The 24,160-nt window shown below is 36.1% G+C and overlaps 1 protein-coding gene across 1 annotated transcript in view; it reads right to left on the bottom strand.

Annotated features, from left to right (window-relative positions):
• Positions 1-5,469: 5,469 nt before the first annotated feature.
• Positions 5,470-24,160, bottom strand: part of Kettin (kettin protein) — a 29,663-nt gene continuing 10,972 nt past the window's right edge. Inside the window, exons 4-21 of the mRNA XM_073074622.1 lie at positions 22,646-24,010; positions 20,660-22,516; positions 20,430-20,573; positions 19,903-20,304; positions 19,116-19,514; positions 18,624-19,019; positions 17,581-18,381; positions 17,123-17,374; positions 14,193-16,696; positions 13,841-14,035; positions 12,256-13,663; positions 11,758-12,045; positions 10,799-11,030; positions 10,061-10,232; positions 9,788-9,974; positions 9,083-9,413; positions 7,686-9,006; positions 5,470-7,324 (exon numbers count right to left, since the gene is read on the bottom strand). Coding sequence (XP_072930723.1) covers positions 7,184-7,324; positions 7,686-9,006; positions 9,083-9,413; positions 9,788-9,974; positions 10,061-10,232; positions 10,799-11,030; positions 11,758-12,045; positions 12,256-13,663; positions 13,841-14,035; positions 14,193-16,696; positions 17,123-17,374; positions 17,581-18,381; positions 18,624-19,019; positions 19,116-19,514; positions 19,903-20,304; positions 20,430-20,573; positions 20,660-22,516; positions 22,646-24,010 — 12,395 coding nt within the window. The 3' untranslated portion in view covers positions 5,470-7,183. The remainder of the gene's footprint in view (positions 7,325-7,685; positions 9,007-9,082; positions 9,414-9,787; positions 9,975-10,060; positions 10,233-10,798; positions 11,031-11,757; positions 12,046-12,255; positions 13,664-13,840; positions 14,036-14,192; positions 16,697-17,122; positions 17,375-17,580; positions 18,382-18,623; positions 19,020-19,115; positions 19,515-19,902; positions 20,305-20,429; positions 20,574-20,659; positions 22,517-22,645; positions 24,011-24,160) is intronic.

Here is a 24,160-nt window from a genome sequence, read left to right on the forward strand (position 1 = left end):
CCGGTTTACGTGGGGGCACAACTGTATGAGAGAGTTAAAAATGGTGAAAAAATGTACCCCAGCGTATTTGATTTTCAGAGGGGATATTTAGTGACCCTAAACGAAACTCCCATTCGAAAGACTAACGATTGCCTGACGAAAGCTCACACTGACACTTTGAAAAAAGAAGACGCTATCTAGACATACTCAAGCGCGTCAGTTTATTATACAGGCCCATAGAGCTTACTGTTTTAGTTATTATAACTCTTGATCTGACGATTTACGAAAAATAATGTATTTTCCTAAAATGATGCACTTTAGTTTGTCTTATCGTGTCTTGTCTCGTCATTACCGAATGAATATTTTTTCACTACATCGACATGTGGGAATTGGCAAATTATATTTGAGGTTTTTAGCATTATTTCCTTTATATTAAAAAAAATGTCCGCACTCGATGTCAAGGTAAACATTTTTTGCAAATATGTGACCCTATACTATACTCCCTAGCCTCACGCTCAAATCGTCAGATAATGGGCATGATGACAGTATTGAAATATCGAAGAATAAATAATTAACTTAAAAACAATATGTTGAAAGCATTCTCAAAAATAGCCCAGTTTTAATAAAAACTTTAGGATTCATTATATTTTCAATAAAATAAAAGTATAAAATAATGCAGTCGGCCATTTTGTCTAAAACGCTAATCGGGGCGAAATGACGTAATTTTTTTGGCGTGACACCGTATTGCTTGAACTTTTCTATGGGATATTGAAGCGTGACGTCACTCGCGGACGCTATCACACCCATGAGCGTTTTCGCGCTTAATTCAAAATTTGTTTTAATAATGCTAATATTTCCGTTAATACTGAATTTATTGCCGAAATAATACGATTTTTGGAATCAGTAGACATGTACCTACATTATAGAAGGGGACCTTACATACATTTGTCACCATGCCCATTATGCATTTACTATTTTTGGCATTCAATTAACTTACCATATCTTAATCTGCCGCGCTCGAGTAATTCCCGTAATACCCTATTGGGCTCCCCTACTATGGTCGACGATAAACAAAAATTGACAATATTTTATTTACATTTTCATATTCTACGCTTGTTCTTATTCTTAAAACAAATAAAAGCTATTCCGTCGCGTAATAAAAGTATAAATCGCTACGTGTGAGCTAGTATAATCCATCCCAAATGAATTTACTTATTTTGTAAACAAACAGATATTAATTACCTACTTACTTATACATTTATTATTATTATTATATTCGATTATTTATTAAATTATACACGGAATACATCGAGTTATTCGGTCTGACTATTAAGAGCTTACCTCTTCGTCAATCAAAATATGTTTAAATAAATTGTAATAGGTACTTGTATTGCTGTTAATTTCTTAACAGCATATATGTAGTTATACAAATATCATCAATATATCAAACATTTTAAATGTACCAAATCCATTAAACGTTGCATCACGGTTATGGTCACCGTTAATTAAATGTTATAATTTGAATATTAGTCATTCCCTGTAAGGTAAGGTATGGCAGTTGGAAAGTTTTTTAATTTTCACACATTTTTCGCAATTTAAGAACTTGTTTTTTTCAAACACGAAAATACATGACAGTGACATTTTCAATTGTAAAAACTGCTTACAGTTTCTTATTAGGAGTGAGTAATCTTTAGTAATCTATATTTAAAACCTAAAAACCGACGTTGCGAATGACTCAATAGGCGCATTAGATGGCGATAGGGTTGCACAGCTCGCAGCTTTTTCCGACATTTTTTTCATCGAAATAATTGTACTTAAATTGAAAAAATAAAATATTTAACTAATTATTAAAATTGGAATTGATATGGATGTTTCCTCGATTCCAAGATATACATTATTAATTTCTTTCAAAAGATATATTTTATCAAAATATGTAGTAGATACGTTGAATTTCAATTAAATGTTTTTTCATAATTAAAACCAATTCTTCAGTCCATTGAGACGATGTCCATACCTTAAATGTCTTTGTGTCATGACATGAGAGCGCCATATTTGTTTACTGTATAAGTCGATTCATTTGGGAAAGACTATATACTATATTGTGAGCCCTGGTATAGGTTATTTAAATGAAACAGTATTGAACGCATTTCAATACATTTCCGATATACCTACTCGTACATATATATTATTAGCATACTTAAATATTACAAAATGCGAGATTGTCTGTAGAAATTATATACTTACCTACCTACCACTAGTATCTAATAACGGGATGGGCTAGAATAGAAATTTAAGCGTTGGCGTACATTTTTAACATCTATTGTCTCTATATAGAAATGTATATGGCATAGTTACCAATTCGAAGTCTATAAGTCCAGTAGTCCGGAAAAAATATTGACGTAAAATTGCCGCCGCCTTGAAATTGAATGAAGCCACAAACAGCTTATTTTAGTAAGTTCTTTTTTTGAATCCTTGACAAATAAAATCATTTTTAGAGAAGATTTGCGAATAAATAACTAATTTTCGTAATAATAACGTAATTTACGTAATAAATAAATAATTATTTCAAATATTTTAGGGACATTTTAGAACGAAGACGTGGCAAAACTTTTTTACGCAACCATTTCAATTCTCAAAACTGGGTACATTTTCTTGTTAGGAGTGAGTAATCTTTACTAATCTATGATACCTACCGTTATAATTCAAATGAAAACACGTCACCTCCCGTTTTAGAAAAGTACTTTGTAACCTGCAGGCATAGATTAGTAAAGATACTTTGCCGCCTTGAAATTGAAGGAATCCACAACCGGCTTATTTGTAAGTTCTTTTTTTGAATTCTTGTCAAATAAAAACATTTTTAGAGAAAATTTACTAATAAATAACTAATACTGCATAATTTACATATTAAATAAATAATTATTTCAAATATTTTAGGGACATTTTAGCACGGAGACGTGGCAAAACTTTTTTACGCAACTATTTCAATTCTCAAAACTGGGTACATTTTCTTGTTAGGTGTGAGTAATCTTTACTAACCTATGCCTGCAGGATGCTTTACGTTCAACTATGTAGTTAATAAGTTTATTCGAGATTTACTCTCGAAACTCTTTTTTTTATGGATTATCTACTGATAATCGAGTATTAGATGAGAAAAATATTCATAAATTACGTTCTAATTGGATTTAATCTAATGAACCTTTTCAGGCACTATTTATTGTACGATACTTATGCGAAACAAATTTGATTGTAGTTAAAATCAATAATGAGTAAACCAGTACATGTTTTTGATCCTTTAACCCTGTGCTACAGTTAATAAAACCCTATGATATATAACGTTTGAATTCTCTAATAAAAAAGTTTAATTGTACTTACCGACGTTCATTATCGTTAAGATAAAGAAGTCACATTGATGCGTATGTAGAATTAAAGTGGACGCCGTCTTTGTTTTCTTCATTACTTATGTTCAATTGTTTTCAACATTAACAATTTAATAAGGAAACGTGTGGCTCGTTGAGTAAATGGTGTGTATTAAAATTCTGTTTATGATTTGCCTTTTTTTACTATTCTTGACCCAAGTTGTGATAAAATAGTGAGCTAGAAATTGCGGGCTAATTTTATCCATATATAATACCTATTCACATATAGGCTAAGGCAAAACAGTTAAAACAGTATTTAAATTGATTTGTCAACCGATTTTGCGAGCTAGATTTAATTGTAACAATTAAAAATCCTGAAATTTTCATTTGTAATAATTGATTTCATAATTTCGAATTTCGGCAACCATTGTCATCTTCGTGCTTATCGATTTCAAAAAGACTCAATTAGCCTGTAATTTGATTCACTGGATTACAACTGAGTTTCGATATTACGCCAACCAACCTTAGCTTTAAAGTGTGCATATAAACTCTTCTATGAGGTAATCGAAATAGCCGTTAACGCTGACTTTACCAAAGAGTCTATAAAACAACAAAATTATAAATTATTTGCTTTGGAACGAATAGAGATTTCTTAAGCCATTAATGTATTACGTGTTCCTGCGTTACGTTATTTTTACCTTTTACTTGTAACCATGTATGATTCTTACCTTTTACTTGTAACCATGCAGGAATTTGACTGATACCTAAATACCTTTATATCGTGTTTTATTGTTATTCTTTGTAATTTTTCGCATTTGTAATTACTTAATAGGTTGTAATTACTCATTTATGATATAGGGGGTTGTATGCATCACTGTGTGTAATAAAGCCTACTTACTCGAATAGGCTTTACAATTAAAGTTTCTGTGTCGCTTTTAAGAGTCTAGCTACGTTTTGTATCGATTTTAAGGGATACTACTCAGCAACTATTTAGCAATTAAAACATTCGACCATTCCCAATAACATCATTTCATCAAATCGGTGCATATTTAAATTAATGAAATATTATCGATATCAATCGATATAAATCTAATTCCAAACTGTTAGTGTTCCTGTATATGTGATTCTCCCAATCGCGACTTTCTGATTGCTGTTGCAAAGTTATGAGTAGTGTGTTGTACAATATGGAACACATTTATACAAGAAATACACAAGAAATTAAACGCACTCCTCTAACATCCTGGCATCCTTGCAAACAAATATTGATATTATATTTCAATGTAACTAAAATAGCAACTTCGAATTAAAAAGACACTATTCAAGGCGGGAAATTCCTCCTTATTTTAGCGGCTGGGAATATTGTTTGTGTTAAATTATTATTAGTGCTTCAAATTACGTCGTTTTTTATTGTAATATATTATTATGAATCCTATTACGTATTATGATGCAAAAGGTAGCTAGACACAGATTATATCTTAGGAGATTGTGTATTGCACTGTTTCCTTACATCATAGGTACTTATTTATTTCCGTACTTGACATTTCTTTTATTTTATATTAACTCTACTTACTTAAATAACAGACCTGAATGTATTAAGCTTTATTAATTTTGAAGATTTTGTTTAATTTTTCTTTGAGCTATTGTAGATATATCAAACGATTAAATAATATAAACCAATATAAAATTAGTTAACTGGCAAAGTATAACAAGAAAACCATATTAGATTAAGTTAATTAACTGTTTAGTTACAACAGTAGCATAGAAAACTATGGTTTATTAAGTCTAAGTTCTCCATGGCATGAGTAGAGTAGAGGTTTAGATAGAGGTATGCCAGTCGATGATAATAAGCATCTATAGTAGCCTCTCTATCCATCAAAGAGATCATGCAAATAGTAAAACTCGGTGCATAATTAGGACTCTCATTGATATTTCAGTAGGTCTGATTGAGATTCCAGAATTTGATGGACAGTGAAGACACTACGTGTAAGTGCAGTGTGTGGATCTCTAAAATACTATGTGGGTAATGTTGACGGAATTTCGTACCCCATTGTTTTACGTAGTTCTAATACGTATGCTCACTCGGGATGATTTATTTTAACATATTTTCTTGTGTGTGTAGAATAATGCGAAATGATTATTAATTTATAGCGTTTATTAAACAGTTTTCACATTAAGGTAACATACAAATTTTACGTCATAAATAAATGGATAGGTAGAAAAATTACGTGATAAAATACTGTCACGCCTAATAACTTAATACAATTAGGTGAAACATACAACACAATTTATTTTAACAATATCGTGCACTTAAAACAAACTAAGTTAAAGATCACTGTAACGTTAAACTATAAAATCTCATTCAATTCGGATTTGTACTTGCAGAAAACATTAGATCATCAACATCGGCAGTGTTTATCAAAACATAGAAACTGGCAAGGCAAGTAATGCGTGCGTACTTTAATTGTAATGCATCGCCACTAAAGGCGCGACTAACACATTGTTTCTTTGTCGTAGGGGAGTTGACAGCGGGAAGAGATACTCATCTCGTAATACAACCACGATTAACTTTGCGCTTCGCGAGTACGACCCACCCGGAGCCTGCGGCACCTACCAACGCAGAGCTTACCTCGACGGCGTGAATCAATGTACTTTAATGAATACGATATAGCATGACAAAGTTAGTCGTAGCTGTTAAATGATATTAGTAGACGGCGGCGTACAACACACCGTGGTCTACGTGCACTTAATTAGACACCACGATTCCTTTTCGACAACATTCTATACTAGATAAGACAAACAGTGATTCATGCTAAAGGTTAAGTTTGAAGCGAGGACTTGACTATATTACATCGGTGGTGATTATGTGCGGTCAACATTCAGATCGTGATAAATATATGTAGCTAAGTAACATTTATTTGAAGATGAGACCACAGGATGATAATTCAAGTCCCAGTTTCACGGACCTTGGTAAACTTTACTTAAAATAAAAGCTGATTTAACGAATAATACAAATCATTGAGATCTTTTGCATAAACTTTACCATCAAATCTCAATGAAACACAAAAAGCATAATGTAGTTTTTATTATATTTTTGTTAATGAGGCAAATTGTTTAATAAACTGAGCGCAGGCTTTTAATATTATAGAAGAGTATTGGGTGAAAATTACATTTGACGATTCGCCAAAAGACGCGTCTTGTATATCAAGTGATGTGTTCTACTTCACAGTAATATATCAATTTGAGATATATTTAGCATACATCGTAGCGGTAAAAGCAAAACAAAACCATCGTAGAGTATAGTCGTGTTCATGTTAATCACATGTTACGTGTGTCCAAATGTACAGAAGCTCGTCGCTCGTTCCTCGCAGACCTCCAGTTGTCGCCTGGCTCGTGGATGGACTAGACTATTTACACAAAAAGCTTATAATTTACAGCATTGTTAGATGCAGAAGTTCGCGCAAATTATACTACGGAGTTAAGTTTACAATAGAGTTCACTTGCAAATTATGTTAGACAATGCGCGCATAGCGGTCGACTGTACATACGCGCGAAATTGTTTATTATGGAGATAAGGACGTTCATTTGTACAATGTGATTGTGATAATTATTGCAGTCTATGGGCCATAACATCATGACTTGTCACGCGAGGTTTCTAGGAAGCGGGCGGAATCGTTACTGCGGGAACCGCTACGATAGTGTGAAGCCTTCTGAGATATTTGTATTCGCTTGTCAACTTTAAAATATTTAACGTAGTAGTTTTCACCCGATCTCATTGAGGTATAGAGATGAAACAAAGAAACACTACATTAATGGATTAAAAGTGCGCGACGCGAGCTCGCTGCCTGTGTCTATGTCTTACTTTTGACGACTAGTTTTGCCGAGGTCTCGACCTGGCCGGCGGCTGTGGTCGCGCGACAGGTGAAAGTGCCGGTATCTTCTTCGTACGTGTTGCCGATGAGCAATACGGCGTTGTTACCTTCGTAGATCATCTGGAAAATAATATCAATATATTGTAAGTACATTAATAAGGTATAGAAATATAGTTTTATTAGGTAAAGTCGTTATTCAACATCCAACAAAACACAGAAAATGTATGTAGACATTTCAATTAACATTGTTAAATTAACGTCATGTGCCTTTTGCAAGTTGTTCATAATGTGTGAGTAAGAAACATTTTGAGCTACGTTCTTACTTGTATATCTAATTGGGCTTTTTGCAATCAATAGTTTGAAACATAATTTGTACCGATTGTTTCGTTGTATGTTTTCGAAATTATTTTTTCTGTACTAAAAAAATCCGCATTTATCTAATTTTTATATTACACTTATAGTACGAGTAATGAAAACTTACTTGGAAATCAGGAGTTTCAGGGATGAGAGCGCCTTCTCGAAGCCATTGTATGGTAGGTTTTACTTTGCTGGTTATCTGAGTTTTGAACTGTGCAGGTTGGCCTTCATATACTACAATATCACGCAGAGATGTCAGATTTGGCAAATTTTCCGTGTGATCTGGTTGTGTAACTTTCAATTTTGCAGAAACAGTTACACGGCCAGCTGAGTTGAAAGCGACGCATTTATAGTCCCCTTCGTCCTCTGGAAAAGCTTCAGAAATGCGCAAAGTATAGTCATCAGCTGTTCTAGACATTTGGAAGTATTTTGAAGGCTTGATTAATTTGTCACCTTTATACCATTGTACTGTAGGAGTTGGTTTTCCTGTTATTTTACAACCAAATTCAATAGCTTGACCTTCAGTCACTATTTTATCCTTGAGAGGTTCCATAATCTCTGGAGGCGCATTAGCAGCTTTCGTTTGCGGCTTGGGCTTTTCCTTAGTCGCCGGGGCACTAACAACACATTCAGCGTCACACCTGGCTTCACCAGCACTATTGATTGCAACACATTCATATTTGCCTGAATCTTGTGGATAAGCTTCCAGTATAAGTAGAGTATATGTGCCATCTTCTTCTAGAATCTTGTTTCTTATATCGGGCTGTACTTTTTTACCATTTTTAAGCCAATAGACGTCAATAGGCTTTGTGCCTGTCACTTTGGTATCAAATCGTACTAGTTGGCTAGCAGTTACGTTAACATTTTGCGCAGTTAATGTAAAACTTGGTGGAATAACACCACCCCTTCCTTGACGTTTGCGCTCTTCTACAACGAGATTAGCACTACACTTAGCAGTACCACCCCTGTTTTCAGCTACAGCGGCAAATACTGCTGAGTCTTCAACAAATACTTGTCTTATTATAAGGATCGATTTTGTGCTAAAAGTGTGTATTTGAAAATCTGGTGAATTTTTAATCGGGAAATTTTCACGATACCATTTTATTACTGGCAATGGATCTCCATCAAATTCGACCTCAAATCTCGCTTGTTCGTGTTCAAACACACGACAGGGCTGCATCTTTTTTGTAAATACTGGAGGGTTGCTTGGTTTGACGTGGCCTTCGACAACTCTCTCCTGAGTTTGCGCTTTATGTTCAACTTCAGTAGTCTCCGTCGATGTAATTTTACGGGTGATTTCTGTATCTCCTACAACCTCCTTCTGAATTTGCTTCTGTTTGGCGACATGAACCTCTTTCCCATGTACAGTAGACTCCAATGGATCCGGGATCCTGGGCTTTACCTTCTTCTGAACTTGCTTTTCTGTGATCTCTTCTGTTTGTTCCCTGAAGAAAATATTATTTAATTAGAAAAATGTACTAAATAAATAAGGTTTATTTTAACTATAGTGGTAATACTTACAAACTATCTTCATATCTCTGAGCCATACTTTTAGCCACGGAGCTGCTTGTCACCTTTTCACCAGGAATAGCGTATTGGTGTGTAGATTCCCTTAGTCTACTTTCTTTCACCACTTGTTCATTTTCCAGTTCCTGGAGTTTATTATAATATTCCTCGCTTTTCTTCTTTTTTACAGATTGCTGCCATTCTGTTTCGGGTTCTCTAATAATTTTTGGCTTCAATTCAGGTCTATGATCAATAACGCCCTGGCGTTGCATAACTTGCCTTTCTTCAAATGTTTTTTCTAATTCAGTTTCAGATCGCTGATACTGTGTTGTTTCATCATACCAAGCTGTTTACAGGATCAATAAAATATGTTAATAAAATTTATCATATTTATCTTAACTTATATAAATTCAAAACATACCTCGGCAAGAATCCGATGCTAAGCCGGTAGAAGCCGGTAGAAGCAGGTGATTTAGCAGCTTGGTCTTATTTATATCCATACCAGTAGTTGGAAGGAAGGATTAAGGATGCAAAGGGATTTATTTGTGCTTAAGCGGTATGTTGGTGTGTGCTTGAGTAGGTGACGTGTGTTAATGCAGCATATATTTTGAAGCTATTTATCTTAATTCTAACTCCTATCATTTAGCAATGACTTTTTAAAAATATTCTTAATATTTGCGATATCCAATACTGTAATACGTAAATATAATAAGTACTTACGTCTTGGCGCGTTCTTTAGAACACCTCGATAGTCATCGTGTCTCGGAATAACTTTCAATTCGGTCGTAGCTAAAGCTTCACCTGCGGAACTTCTAGCGATCACTTCAATTTTTCCAGTATCATACTGTCTTGTTTTTGGTATATCGAAATGATACATTCCATCATAAATGAGCTTGTATCTTGAACCCTGGGAAATAAGAAAAAACAGATATAGTTATACACACACATAGGAATAGTAATACAAATAAAAATGTATCAAAAAATAATATTTACATTAACAATAGTGTTGCCGTTAATAAGCCACATGACACGAGGCTTAGGATGACCGGTGACTCGGCAACAGAACCGCGCCCATTCTCCTTCTTCCACAGTAACAGGTTCAGGACGACTCACAAACACAGGTGCTGAACGAGCCTTTGCTTCTTCTACTGCTTGTTCGGGCCCACTACAAAATATGAATGTAATGACTAAATATAAAATCTACATAATGTGTTCTAACTATCTTATGTTTAAAGATATTTTAAAGTTTTTTAAAATATATTATATATGTAGCAGACGAGCATGTAGTCCACCCGATGGTAAGTAGCTACTGCCGCCCATGGACATCACTAATCAAGCCCAGATAGGATTAGATATTCCTGCCTGAGGTCGGCCACAGATGCGCCACTACCCCTGATGACTACGATGGAACGCCTCGGAAAACTAGGTCTACCTTACCACACCCTTCACACCAGAACAGCAGTGTTTAACGCTGTTGTTATAAGGCAGAATTAGGTGTGGCGGTGGTGTCGCCGGAGTAGAACCACACAGAGTTCTACCACCTTAAAGTGGTTTACAGTGGGCATAATCGCCTTTGCTTGGCTTATTTTACTCAAACACTTACACTCATATACACCTCATACGGGGCTACTCAATTAATAAATTGCCGAATAGCAAATTTGAAACAGTTGTACCTAATTATCATATATATATGACAAAACATAGTAAATATCCTACACATAATATACTTACACTTGCCAAGAAGCTTCCATTTCTCTGATTTTTTCAATACTCTTCATATGTTTTGGCAATTGCGAATCGTATACAATGCCTGGTTTACCAGCAGTCTTAATGACCGCTCTAGTCTCGTCCATTCCATAAAGATTTGTAGCACGACAAACATACTCCCCACTATCCTCTGGGTAGACCCAGCCAAAGTTCATAGCTACGTAACCGAAGTCGTAAATAGGCGTAAAGCGGTTTTCTGCAATAACAATCGGGTGTAATTTATTAATAACATGATCTAACAAAACCAGTCACATGATTTTATTTTATCAATATTATAACTTCAGTGGACCCGTGATAATCCGGCCCCTTTCCAATCCGTCACCCCCTGTAATCCGACATGGTCTATTATTTATTACATACTCGTATGTATTGAATATTGTTACATAATGGCGTTAATTTTATAATAAAACGTAAATTCTCTATTATTTTCTTTAATTTTCTAATAATGATATATGATTTGTACTTCAGAGTAGAAGTACATAATATATGTAAAATTCTCGTGTCACAATGTTAGTTATCGTACTCCTCCGAAACGGCTTTACCGATTTTCACCAAATTTTATATGTATATTCAGTAAGTCTGAGAATCGGCTACTATCTATTTTTTCATACCCCTAAGTGATAAGGGTTGTTCACCATTTTTTTACATTTTTTTATTTATATGGCAACACAACGTTTGCCGGGTTAGCTAGTATGTATATGAAATATAGAATCTTATCATTGGGTCTGTAATTTGTCGGATTACAAGGTTATTTCGTAAAATTCGGACTATAGGGGGTCTTAGGCCAGTACTGTATAATCCGACAAATCGATAGTTCGACACTACCCTGCAAAATGATTGTCGGATTATCAGAGGTCCACTGTAATGATAAATTTAAGTTCATTGTAACAATAAAACGAATATAGTAGAAATTAAATACATACTATGCAGTAAAGGTTTGCCGTTGAAGAACCATTCAACCTTCATGTTAGGATCTCCAACAGGGGCCAATTGGCATTCAAATTTAGTAGACTCCATTTCGACTAATGTTGTCTGGCTTTGAATTTGTGTTACAAAACGTGGAGGTTGTTTTTTATCGACATCAAAGAGATCATCTTCAGTCAAAAATATTTCCGATGTATACTTTTTAATTGTTGCCTCCATTTGAGTCAATGCCTCGGATTTTTTCATACCTCTAGGCACTTGATTTTGGAGAATAATATCAGGCAATTCTGAAAATAATAAATGTGAAATATATTTATAATGTTAGGAACGACAGTAGAAGATATGAGTAGAACATTTAATTGTGAAATGATGGTTTAGCTAAATATAATTTTAAATAATATCCTAATGAGTTTTCTAATAATAATAAACATACACGGGATTAAATTATAGTTGTGTTGAAAATTAAGTATTTAAATTTAAAACCAATGAATACTTACGCTTGCAAGATACCGTAGCTTTAGTGAAGTCTTCACCAAAGTCGTTAACTGCTCGGCACACGTATTCTCCAGAATCCTCAGCATATACATATAAAATATCTAGAGAAACAAATCCCATATCATACACCGTACGGTATCTATGCCCAGAAGGCAAGAGTTTCCCATTGCGATACCATTCAATGCGTAGTTTAGAATCTTCTTTAGGTTCCACTCTGCACTCGAAACGCACAGCTTCAGATTCTTCCACAGTATGCGATTGTATCTGGGTTATAAATTTAGGTGGCGTGCTTATGACAGGTTCTTCTTTAGGAGTATCGGTTACACGTCCCTTTTCAAGTTCTTTGATCTTTTCGCCACTCATGCCTTGGGGTAATTGCGATTCTAATACGATGTCACGTTTTGCACTACAAGTAATCTTAGCTGTTGTTGTGGCAGATCCCCATTTATTAGTTGCACGGCATGTATATTCACCTGCGTCTCGTGCATAGACGTAGTCGATATCCAATGCAATGAAACCGAAATCATTAAGCATATGTACACGAGAACCAGTTGCAAACGGCCTACCATTATGGAACCAATCAATTCTCATAGTTGGATCGCCTACAGGTTCTACTCGACAGTCAAAGTGTATTGGACCTCCTTCAGGAATATCGATATTGTCTTTGATTTCCACGGTAAATCTTGGAGGATTTGGTTTCTCATCTTCGATAGTAATCTCCTCGCGCTTGTGTAATGTTTCTTCTAGTTTTTGAATGCTCTCAGTACCGGATTTGAAAGACGATGGCAACTGAGGTTCTAGTATAATACCTTGCCTGCCTTTGACCTGAAGTTTGCACGATACGGTAGCTTCACCGTGACGGTTAGTAGCTTTGCAAGTATAAAGACCAGCATCACGTTGATAAACACCGCCGACCTCTAGTATAACAAATCCAAAATCATTGATTGTTTTGACTCTAGATCCTGTTAAGAGTGGTTTACCATTGTGGAACCATTCCACTCTCATGCTGGAATCATTAACAGGAACCAAACGACACTCGAAATGAGCTGATGAGTTCTCCGAAAGTATGAGATCTGATGGTGTAGTAATAAATTCAGGAGGATTTCCACTCTCAGTTTCAGGTGTTGATGTATCAACCGATCCAGTGTAACCTTCAAGAGCGGCAATTTTATCGATAGTTCCTTCCATACCTTTAGGCAACTGTGACTCCAATATTATATTCCTCTTCCCTTGTACTTTCATGGTGGCTGTAGTGACCGCTTCACCATAGTTATTGTAAGCTCTGCATAAATATTCCCCGGAATCTTCTGGGTAAGTAGGTGATATTTCCAGAATAACGAATCCAAAGTCACAGAAAGTCCTAAATCTGGAGCCGGCCTTAAGGGATTTTCCATTCCAATACCATTCCACCTAAAATTAAGGTAAATAAAAGTAAAGAAATGTAATATAATGTGTGACAAAAATCAAAGGTATCTTTTACAATATATATTGTATTTTACATTAAAGACACAATTGTTTAAAACATATTAATAAAATGTTTTTGTAATTCAACTATATTTAATTAATTATTATTTGTCTAATCATTACCTTCAATTGAGGATCATCCGTAGGAGTTAAACGAGCTTCAAAGTGCGCATTTTCTCCTTCTCTCAAATTTTCAATATTAGATAATGGAACAGTAAAAACGGGAGCTTTACCCCGCTTCTCTTCCACTGTGGTATCCTTCCTGCGTATCATAGAATCTTCCAAGGTTTGTAATTTTTCTAATCCACCCTCCATGCCCTAAAATATTTAAATATCGATTAGAAATGATTGTAATTATTCTTAACTATTATTTGTCATTACGTGACTAACTACATGATGACGTTGACGTAGTATCTTAATAATCTCCATTCAGGCAGTATATTCCTAAAAAATATGAAAACAAAAGAAAACTTACCCGCGGGAGTTGCGAGTCCAAAATTAAGTTTTCTTTCGATGTGCATTTCAATGTAGCTTTCGTAGAGTCTCGGCCTAATTTGTTGGTAGCAATACATTCGTATTCGCCGGAATTTTCTTCATAACAATAAAGTATGTCTAAAATAACGATGCCAAAGTCATGGAACGTTCTGTATCGATGTCCATGTGGCAACTTCTTGCCGTTATAGAACCACTCAACTTTAAGGTCTGGATCGTCTACTGGTGTTAAACGTGCCTCAAAGTGTGCACTCTGGCCTTCTACCAGCTTAGTAACATCTTGTATTTGTGTGATAAAGCGAGGTGGTTCTGCAGAAGCAGGGGCAGGAGCCTGATGTTGTATTCCTTGCATGCTTTCTAATTCCCTTATTTTAGCTAATGAATCAGGTTGTAAACTATCCAAATAAACACCTCCTCTTCCATAGCAGTTAATGGTAGCTTTGGTGAAGTCTTCACCATATTTGTTATAAGCCCGGCAGACATATTCACCAGTATCATGATTTTGAGTATATGCTATATCTAAAACAACAAAACCGAAATCGGAGACGGTTTTTATTCTTGTAGAGTGACGTAACGGTTGGCCATTATGATACCATTCTATCTTCATCTCCGGATCATCCACAGGTACGACAGTACATTCAAAGTGCGCTGACTGGCCGTCTTTAAGGCCTTCAATGCTCTTTATATGTGTAGTAAATCTAGGTTTCATTCCTTTACTCTTATCCACACATTCAAGTTTCACGCTTATTTCTGCTTGTCCCCATTTGTTTGTAGCTCGGCATGCATATATACCAGAGTCAGTAGTTTTGGTTCCCAAAATTTCTAAAACGACCATACCGAATGCATAAACAGTACGAATACGATGACTAGCTTCTATTGTTTTGCCATTATAGAACCATTCTATTACCATGCTCTGATCTCCAGTAGGAATTAAAGATGCTTCATAATGAGCAATTTGGCCCTCACTCATGTCAACAATATCCTGGAATACAGTGGTGAATTCTGGCGGCCTACCAGTATCATCATCTGGACCGCGACCTGGCTCTTTTCGGAGAGAATCTTCAAGGTTTTGAATCTTTTCTAATCCTTCAGCGCCCTTTGGATGCTGAGTGCGCTCTATAAGGTTTTCCTTGCTAGTGCAGTATACAGTCGAAGAAGTAAACGCCTCTCCTTTCTTATTATAAGCCTTGCATGTGTAAATTCCACTATCTCTTTCATAAACATCAATAAGATCTAAGGTTACAAAACCGAAATCACTAGTTAGCTTAAATCTTGAACCTTGTTCTAATACTTTTCCATTAAAGTACCATTCTATTACCAAATTGGGATCATTCTTAGGTTCAACTTGGCCTTCGAAATGAAGTGTTTGTCCTTCTACCAATTGATGTTCTGCGGCAATTGGCACAATCCATTCCGGCTTTGGATAATCAGTTTCTGGTAATGACGTTCTTCGTAATTTAGAAAGTCGAGCTTCTTCTGCCTGTTCCACAGCTTCCAAACCAGTTTGGCCTTGAGGATGTTGAGTATCAAGATAAATATGTTTATCTCCTGTGCATCTCAAAGAACCTGATGTTGTGGCTGAACCCTTGCTATTTGTAGCTTTGCAAGTATATATGCCAGAATCCTCTTCATATGTATGCACCATATCCAAAGAAACATAGCTAAAATCGTGAGTACTCTTGTATCTAGTACCAGATGGTAGTGGTTTGTTGTTAAAGAACCATTCTATTTTTAAGGTAGGATCTCTAGACGGTTCAACGTTACATTCGAAATGTATATTATCACCTTCTTTGCATACTATATTATTCAAATGAGAAATAAATACTGGAGTCTCATAAACAGGTTCAGGAGATTCTACTTTCGTTGGCTTTGGTTGTTCCAGGACGCCAATTCTATCTAATGATTCTGGATGAAGCGATTCACCCAATAACCAGTGACGGTCTTCGATTTTGATTGATGCCGTGGAAACAGCTTCACCCATTAAATTTGTTGCTTTACATGTATATATACCAGAATCGTCAATCCTTAATGAGTTTATAGAAAGAGTGACTAAGCCAAAGTCGAAAGTACTCTTCAACCTTGAACCAGTGGTAAGCGACATTCCATTCTTGAACCACTCAATCCTTAAATTAGGGTCTGTACGAGGCTCCACCTGTGCCTCCAAATAGACATGTTGCCCTTCAACAAGTTTATCATAACTTTTAAGATGCGTGGTGAAAATAGGAGCCTGTTGTACTCCAGAATCAATAAACATTTCGGGTACTTTATTCATTGCTGCTTCCTTCAGTTGAATTTGTTCCCAAGCTTCCGGCCTCATTGCTTGATCTACTATAGTAGATTTAGTCTTGACTTTCAACGATGTCGATGACACTGTACTGCCAGCTTTATTTATAGCTTTACACATATATAAGCCGGCATCATCTGTTACTACTGAATTAATATCCAAAGTAACAAATCCAAAGTCATGTGTAGTCCGGAATCGGGAACCTGTAGGATAATTATAGAATATATATTTTTTTTAATAATATAAAAGTAACTTTAGAAATACTTTATTTTTAGTATAGATTACGGACAATCGTTTAAGTGGTTTATAATCGTACGAAACACTTTCGTAGTAGGTATATTGTGTTTCGTTGTATTTTATTTGTGAACCTTTCAGGTAACTTACAAAATATTGTGTGTATGTACTTTTACGTGATAGGTGGAATAAATTCAAGTCGTTATTAACACTGACCCAGTGCTGTTTATGGACCTCTATAAACTAACAAACTCGGGTCGAACACAAGCTGGTTGTTATCCCTGATAACTGAGCTGGAACATCTTATACTACTAACTCTGCCTGATCATACATCCAAAATTACATTGCAGAATAGGTGATAATGTTGACTTTCAAAATATATAAAATAGACTTACCCATCTTAAGTTCGACGCCGTTGATATACCACTCAAACCGCAAACTTGGATCACCAACGGGAACAACGCGTGCTTCATAGTGGGCATGTTGTCCTTCCCATAGTTCGGAAGGACCGGTAAGAACCTGAGTAAATATTGGTTTTTCAAATTCACGTTCTGGCTCATCGGCCCTTTTAGGCTGTGGTTCTTCTAAACGTTGAATCTTCTTCATGCCCTCAGGATGTTGTGTATCCATCTGAATGGCTGCCTTCGCTGTTAATAACGTATATATTAATAACTTTATCAAAAGTAAGAAACATATACACTAATTGTAATTAAAAAAATCAAATTATATTGAGGATTATATTTCTCCTTCAAACAATGGACATTTTAAAACACAAACGAAAATTAGTTGGTGTAATGATTTGTATAAACTTACTGAATATGTACCAATAAGATTTTTTTTATATCATACTTACTCTTTATCTTCATTGCTGCAGTTGTCACTGCTTCTCCCAAGAGATTTGACGCTCTACACATGTAGACACCCTCATCTTCATCCCGGACGTGGGTAATTGTCATTGAAACGTATCCAAAATCGTGTGTCTTTGTAATTCTAGAGCTGTCTTCAATTAGTTTTTCATTTCTAAACCATTCAACTTTCAAAGTGGGGTCTCCAACAGGAATAAGACGACAATCAAAGTGTGCTGTTTGGCCTTCTTGTATATTATCAATGTTCTGCAGTGGCTGAGTAAATACAGGGCGTTGTCTTGTGACAGGTTCTGGTATTTCCGGTCGTTTAAACGGTTCCGCTGACTCTAATTCTCGGATTTTCTCTAGGCCTTCGGGACGTTGAGATTCCGATATAATACTACCTTTTGCGGTTACTGTCATGGATATCGCCGAAACACACTGGCCAAGGGCATTAATTGCTTTGACTGAATATTCGCCAGCATCCTCCGGGACACAGTGTTGAATATCCAGTGACACGTAACCAAAATCAAAAGTGATATGGAACCGTGACGCAGATTGCAGGGCTTTGCCATTGTGGTAAAATTCTATCCGTAGATTAGGATCATGTACTGGTTCTACTTGGCATTCAAAGTGAGCTGTCTGTCCTTCATAAACATGCGTTGTACCTCTGAGTTCAGTAATAAATCTTGGTGGATAAATCTTAGGCTCTTCAACTTCTATGCGTGTGTGATGTCCTTGAGCTTCTAACTGTCTAATTTTTTCTAGTCCATTGGGATGTTGAGTATCCAAAATAATACTTCTGTGCCCTAAAATTATGCATAGAATGTTAAAGCTTTTGTAATAATAAGGAGTTTATTACTAAACATACGCTACGGTTAAATTTAATTAATCATTTCCTTGTAAATAAATAAATATCGACTATTTAAAAAAAAAAAAAAAAGTAATAAATATGCTAATAATTCGTTATTAAGTGTGAACCAATTCAAAATACATAAGAAGAAAATTAAAGTTATCACATGTGAACAGAAAATGAATATTGTCTCCGTACCTGCAACCTTCAACGTGCATGTGTTAACTGCTTCACCGAGGTTGTTCGTGGCCTTACACATGTATGTTCCAGAGTCCTCAGCGTATGTGTACAAAATGTCTAAAGCGACATAACCAAAGTCGTGCGTGGTTCTGTACCTATGACCGGTTTTAATCTTTTGTCCATTAAGGAACCATTCAATTTTCAGAACGGGATCATTTATAGGCTCTACCCTACACTCAAAGTGAGCTCGATCACCTTCTTTCAGATTTTCCAGACTAGTTAAAGCAGTCAAAAATACAGGTCTTTGACCAGGAACTTCTTCTTCAACTGCTTTCGGTCTTTCGTATTTCTCTAGTTCCTGAATCTTTTTCAAACGCTGTTCATCCAATGTATCCAAATATAGAGATGCTTTGGCTAAAACGAAAATAATATAAGTTAGTAAAATACAAAAATGTAATAAATCAACTGAGAATTTAAACGTTATTTTACATATATTGATAATATTCTTACCATCTACTTGCACGGAACTTGTTGTCACAGCTTCCCCGACTGCATTTGTGGCTTTGCACATGTAAGTTCCTGTGTCTTCAGCATAAGCATAAAGAATATCTAGAGCGACATATCCAAAATCATTTGTTGTCTTAAATCTATGACCTTGCTGAATTGGTCTTCCATTACAATACCATTCAACACGCATTGTAGGGTCGTTTACTGGTGTAAGTGTTGCTTCTAAGTGCACTGGTTGTCCTTCGGGCACCCTAGCATTCTTAATTGGTTTCCCAAATTGAGGTTTCTCAGCAACAAAGCTTTCATCACGCATGACACGTTTGTTTCTGCTATCATCTTCAAGGTATTGAATTTTTTCTAACGCACTTTCATGTTGTGTGTCTCTAATAATTGATTCTTTAGCTAAAATTGAAAATAACATATTCGCTTTTTACTAATCATTATTAAAGGAAAATCAATAACTATAGGAATAAGGGTCGATCGCACCGTGTAACTTTAACGTTAACAAAAACCTAACCAACCGTCAAATCTGCGATAAAGCATTCATGGGTTGTACCATTTTAGTTACAGTTAACCCCATAACTAACACTTAAAGTTAATCTGTGAACATCTTTTAATCCAAAATAATTTGGTGCAACACAGAATTATTACATTCAATGTTGTGATTATAGTTAACTTTAAATTTAAATAAAATTTTAAACAGGCCTTTAGTGCAATCCGCCCTTAATCAAGTTAATAAAAGTGGCTATTATTATTTATGGATATAAATATATGCAAACGGATAACTTACATTGGACATTTAATTTTATGGAAGAAGTAGCTTGACCCAAATTATTGATAACTTTGCAGGTGTAATCACCAGAATCTTCTCCATAAACAGTAAGAATATCGAGTGCCGCAAAACCAAAATCGTAGGCTGTGCGGTATCGATGTCCACTTTGTAGAACTTTGCCGTTGAAATACCATTCAACGCGCATGTTCGGATCAGGATAAGGTTCGATTCTGCATTCGTAGTGAGCACTTTGTCCCTCTACCAATTTCGTAGGTCCATTAAGTTGAGTTATAAACCGAGGCGCCTGGTTGATAGCAACTTCGACATCTTCCCGACGTCTGTAACGTGATGAATCTTCTAACTGCTGTATTTTTTCCAGGGCAGTTTCGTGTTGAGACTCAAGTTGAAGAGAAGCTTTCGCTAGAAAAATGAAAATTCGTACGTAATATTATAAACATATTAATATAATATTTCATAACAATAATAAATTTAGCGAAACCGTGTTGTTTTTTATTACATTCACTCGCATTTAAACGTTAACTTACATTGAACGAACATTGTTGACGAAGTGACAGCTTCTCCTAATTCGTTAATAGCACGGCATGTATATGTGCCCGAATCTTCTGGATTGACGTATTTCATATTAAGAGCCACATAGCCGAAGTCGTGCATTGTGGTCAAACGATTTGCTACAAAAATGTATTAACACATTAGATAAGTAATTCTACAAATAACAAAAATCATGGAACCAATTTTAACGTAATTATTAACTTACAAGCTTCAATAGGTACTCCATTCCGTAGCCACTCTACTCTTAGCTTAGGATCACCCACTGGAATTAGTCTAGCTTCAAAATGTACAGCTTGATTCTCTGCAACTCGCACATCTTTCATTGGCATAGTAAACACGGGTGCTTGTGTAATAACCTCTTCTTGTGTGGCATGTCTTTGGTGTCTGGATGCATCATCTAACTGATTTAATCTAGGTAAAGCACTTTCATGTTGTGATTCTAAATAGATAGATTTTTTAGAATGTACGACCGCAATTCCAGATGTCACAGCTTCTCCCAGAGCATTGATAGCTCTGCATGTGTATGTACCAGAATCTTCCGGTAAACATGACATTATGTCAAGAGCAACAAAACCAAAATTATTAGTTTCAGTAAACCTGGACCCACTCTTCAGAGGTTTGTTATTGTGATACCATTCCACCTTCATGCTTGGGTCAGATACTGGAATTAGCCGACATTCAAAGTGAGCACGTTGCCCTTCCTTAATTTCAATATTTTTCAAAGATGTTGTAAATATAGGCGCTTGAGTTGTCACTTCATCTACAACATCGGTCCTATGATATCTAGATTTATCTTCAAGAAACTGTATTTGTTCTAATCCAGCTTCATTTTGTGTTGCTCTAATAATATCAGTTGTGCTACGACAAGTCAATCTGCAACTTACTTCATCCGTGCCTACTAAATTTACTGCTCTACACGTATAAATTCCCGAATCTTCTGCGATTAAGTCGATTATATCAAGTGCGACGTAACCAAAGTCATGTATTGGTCTGAATCTATGACCAATCGTTACGGGCTGGCCATTTTTGAACCACTCAACTTTCAGGTTAGAGTCTGTTACTGGTTCAAGTTTGCATTCAAAGTGAACGTGTTGTCCTTCTTTGACGTTTTCAATCGACTTCGGCTTGGTAACAAATCTTGGTTTGATGTTTACAAATTCATCAACGACCTCCGTCTTTTTGTAGCGAGAGGCATCCTCCAAATATTGAATCTTTTCTAGTCCCGATGGATGTTGTGACTCGAAAATTAAATCTTTTTTGGCAATAACACGTAGAGCACATGAGGTTACCGCTTCACCCAACTGATTAGTCGCTTGGCACGTATAGACACCGGAATCTTCTGGATACACGCTTAGTAGATCTAAAGCAACATAATCAAATTCATAAGCTGGTCTGAACCTGTGTCCAGTTTTTATAGGCCTGCCATTACAGAACCATTCAACTCTCATACTTGGATCTCCAACAGGTTGTAATCGGCACTCTAGGTGAACATTAGTGCCTTCTACAGTCTCAATATTATGTAATGCTCTTGAGAACTGTGGTGCTTGCATGATTGTAATATCTTCTTGTACATGCTTAGAGCGACGTGAAGAATCTTCTAACATTTGGATTTGTTCCACAGCAAGTTCATTTTGTGTGTCAGTAACAATATCTGACCTTTCAATTACGCGGACCATAGCTGAAGTGTGTGCTGAGCCCAGATGATTAATTGCTCTTACGGTATATTCTCCAGAGTCAGCCGATGTAGCATGAATGATGTCTAATGCTACGAAACCAAAATCGTAATAAGTTCTAAATCTGGAGCCCACTGTTACGGCTCTGCCGTTATGGAACCATTCAACTCTCATTGTAGGATCTCCCATAGGTTCCAGTCGGCACTCTAAATGAATATTTTTGCCTTCAGAAACAAGTGGAGGATCTGATAACGGCTGCACGAAAACAGGCTTGGATTTAGAGATTTCTTCAATTTGATACATAGGCTCAACAAATTTTGATTCTTCCATATGTCTTGTTTTTTCATATAAACCATGATGAATGCTTGAGGTATCGATACTAGAACGGGCTGAAAGAAAAAGTTAAAAATATTACATATATGCGTTGCCTACATCGGATATATTTAAAAAATCTTAAAGTTGTCTTGGAGTTTAGTAGCATAAACTTCTAATTAAGAAAAATCATTTTAAATACTTACTTTCAACTACCATGGAAGCACTTAATTGTGCTTCCCCAGCTGCATTGCGGGCCACGACTGTATAAACGCCAGAATCTTCAGCACGAACACTTGAAATGTCTAATGCGACATATCCGAAATCATGGTATGTCTGAATGCGGTTTGCTGATTTTATTTGTTTACCATTAAAATACCATTCAACAGACATTGTCAAGTCGCTCTGCGGTTCTACTCTAGCTTCAAAGTGGGCGCTTTGGCCTTCTACTATTTTGTTAGTACCTTTAAGTGGACCTAAAAATCTAGGCTTCTGAGTAACTTTAACTTCTTCTTCAGTTCTCCTAGAATACTTGCTAGAATCTTCTAAGTATTGAATTTTTTCGAGACCTCCGGGATGCTGGGACTCCGCTATAATATCTTTTTTGGTAACAATTGTAAGATTCGCATTTGTCGTTGCTTGGCCTAGAGCATTATAAGCGCGACATGTATAATGGCCAGCATCGTGTACAGTAACTGACTTGATTGTTAATGCCACATAACCAAAATTAAAGAATGTAGTTATCCTTGAACTGGCTTCGACAGGGCGTCCATCTTTAAGCCATTCTACTTTCAAAGTAGAGTCACCGATAGGTTCCAGGCGTGCTTCAAAATGTGCGAAACCGCCTTCTTTAATATTCATCTGATCTTTGATCGGCGTTTTAAACTCTGGCCTTTGAGTACTTTCTGGTGCTTCTTGATAATATTTCTGATGTTGCTGGTGTTGATAAGCCTCAAGTTGCTCAGTCTTCTCAATGTATCTTCTTTGTTCTGGGATACCAAGATCAGCGGTTACAGTGCTTCTCGCCGCTACTCTGATTGTTGCGGTACTAATAGCTTCACCGAGTTTGTTTACAGCCCTCACTGTATACGAACCTGCATCTTCAGCCCGTAGGTGCATGATGTTAAGGGAGACGTAGCCGAAGTTGAAGATTGCTGTGATTCGCGAGCTGGCTGTAATTGGTTTGCCATCTTTGTACCATTCAACTCTCATTGTAGGGTCGCTTACTGGAGTAAGTTGACCTTCAAAGTGAGCGTTTCTACCCTCTTGAAGTTCACCGAGATCTTGTAAAGGTCTAATAAATTGTGGTTTCTGTGAGATTTGTTCTTCGATTGACTCTTGATGTTGATATTTAGAGTAATCTTCAAGATGCTGAATGTATTGTAAGCTTTCTGGATGTTGACTCGTTCTTTCTATTGTAGCTCTTGGCGTTACCTGTAATACTGCTTTTGTTTCCGCAGTACCGGTAGCGCTAATAGCACGACATGTATATTCTCCGCTATCTTGTATATTAAGACTGAGCATATCGAGAGATATATAGCCAAAACGAAATATTGATGTGAATCTTGAACCTGTAAACAAAAGGTACGTAATTATCAATACATTATCACATACTTTATACTTAATGTGTTCGTCGGCAATACTGCATGATCTTGCATTGTATGGTACAGATATAATTCAACGTGTCCCCAGGTATTTTTTTACACCTGGGCCCTGAGCAA

This window comes from Epargyreus clarus, unplaced genomic scaffold (assembly GCF_041222505.1).
Source record: "Epargyreus clarus isolate Ecla_fem2 unplaced genomic scaffold, WU_Ecla_fem_2.2 ptg000007l, whole genome shotgun sequence".
Classification (NCBI taxonomy): Eukaryota; Metazoa; Arthropoda; class Insecta; order Lepidoptera; family Hesperiidae; genus Epargyreus; species Epargyreus clarus.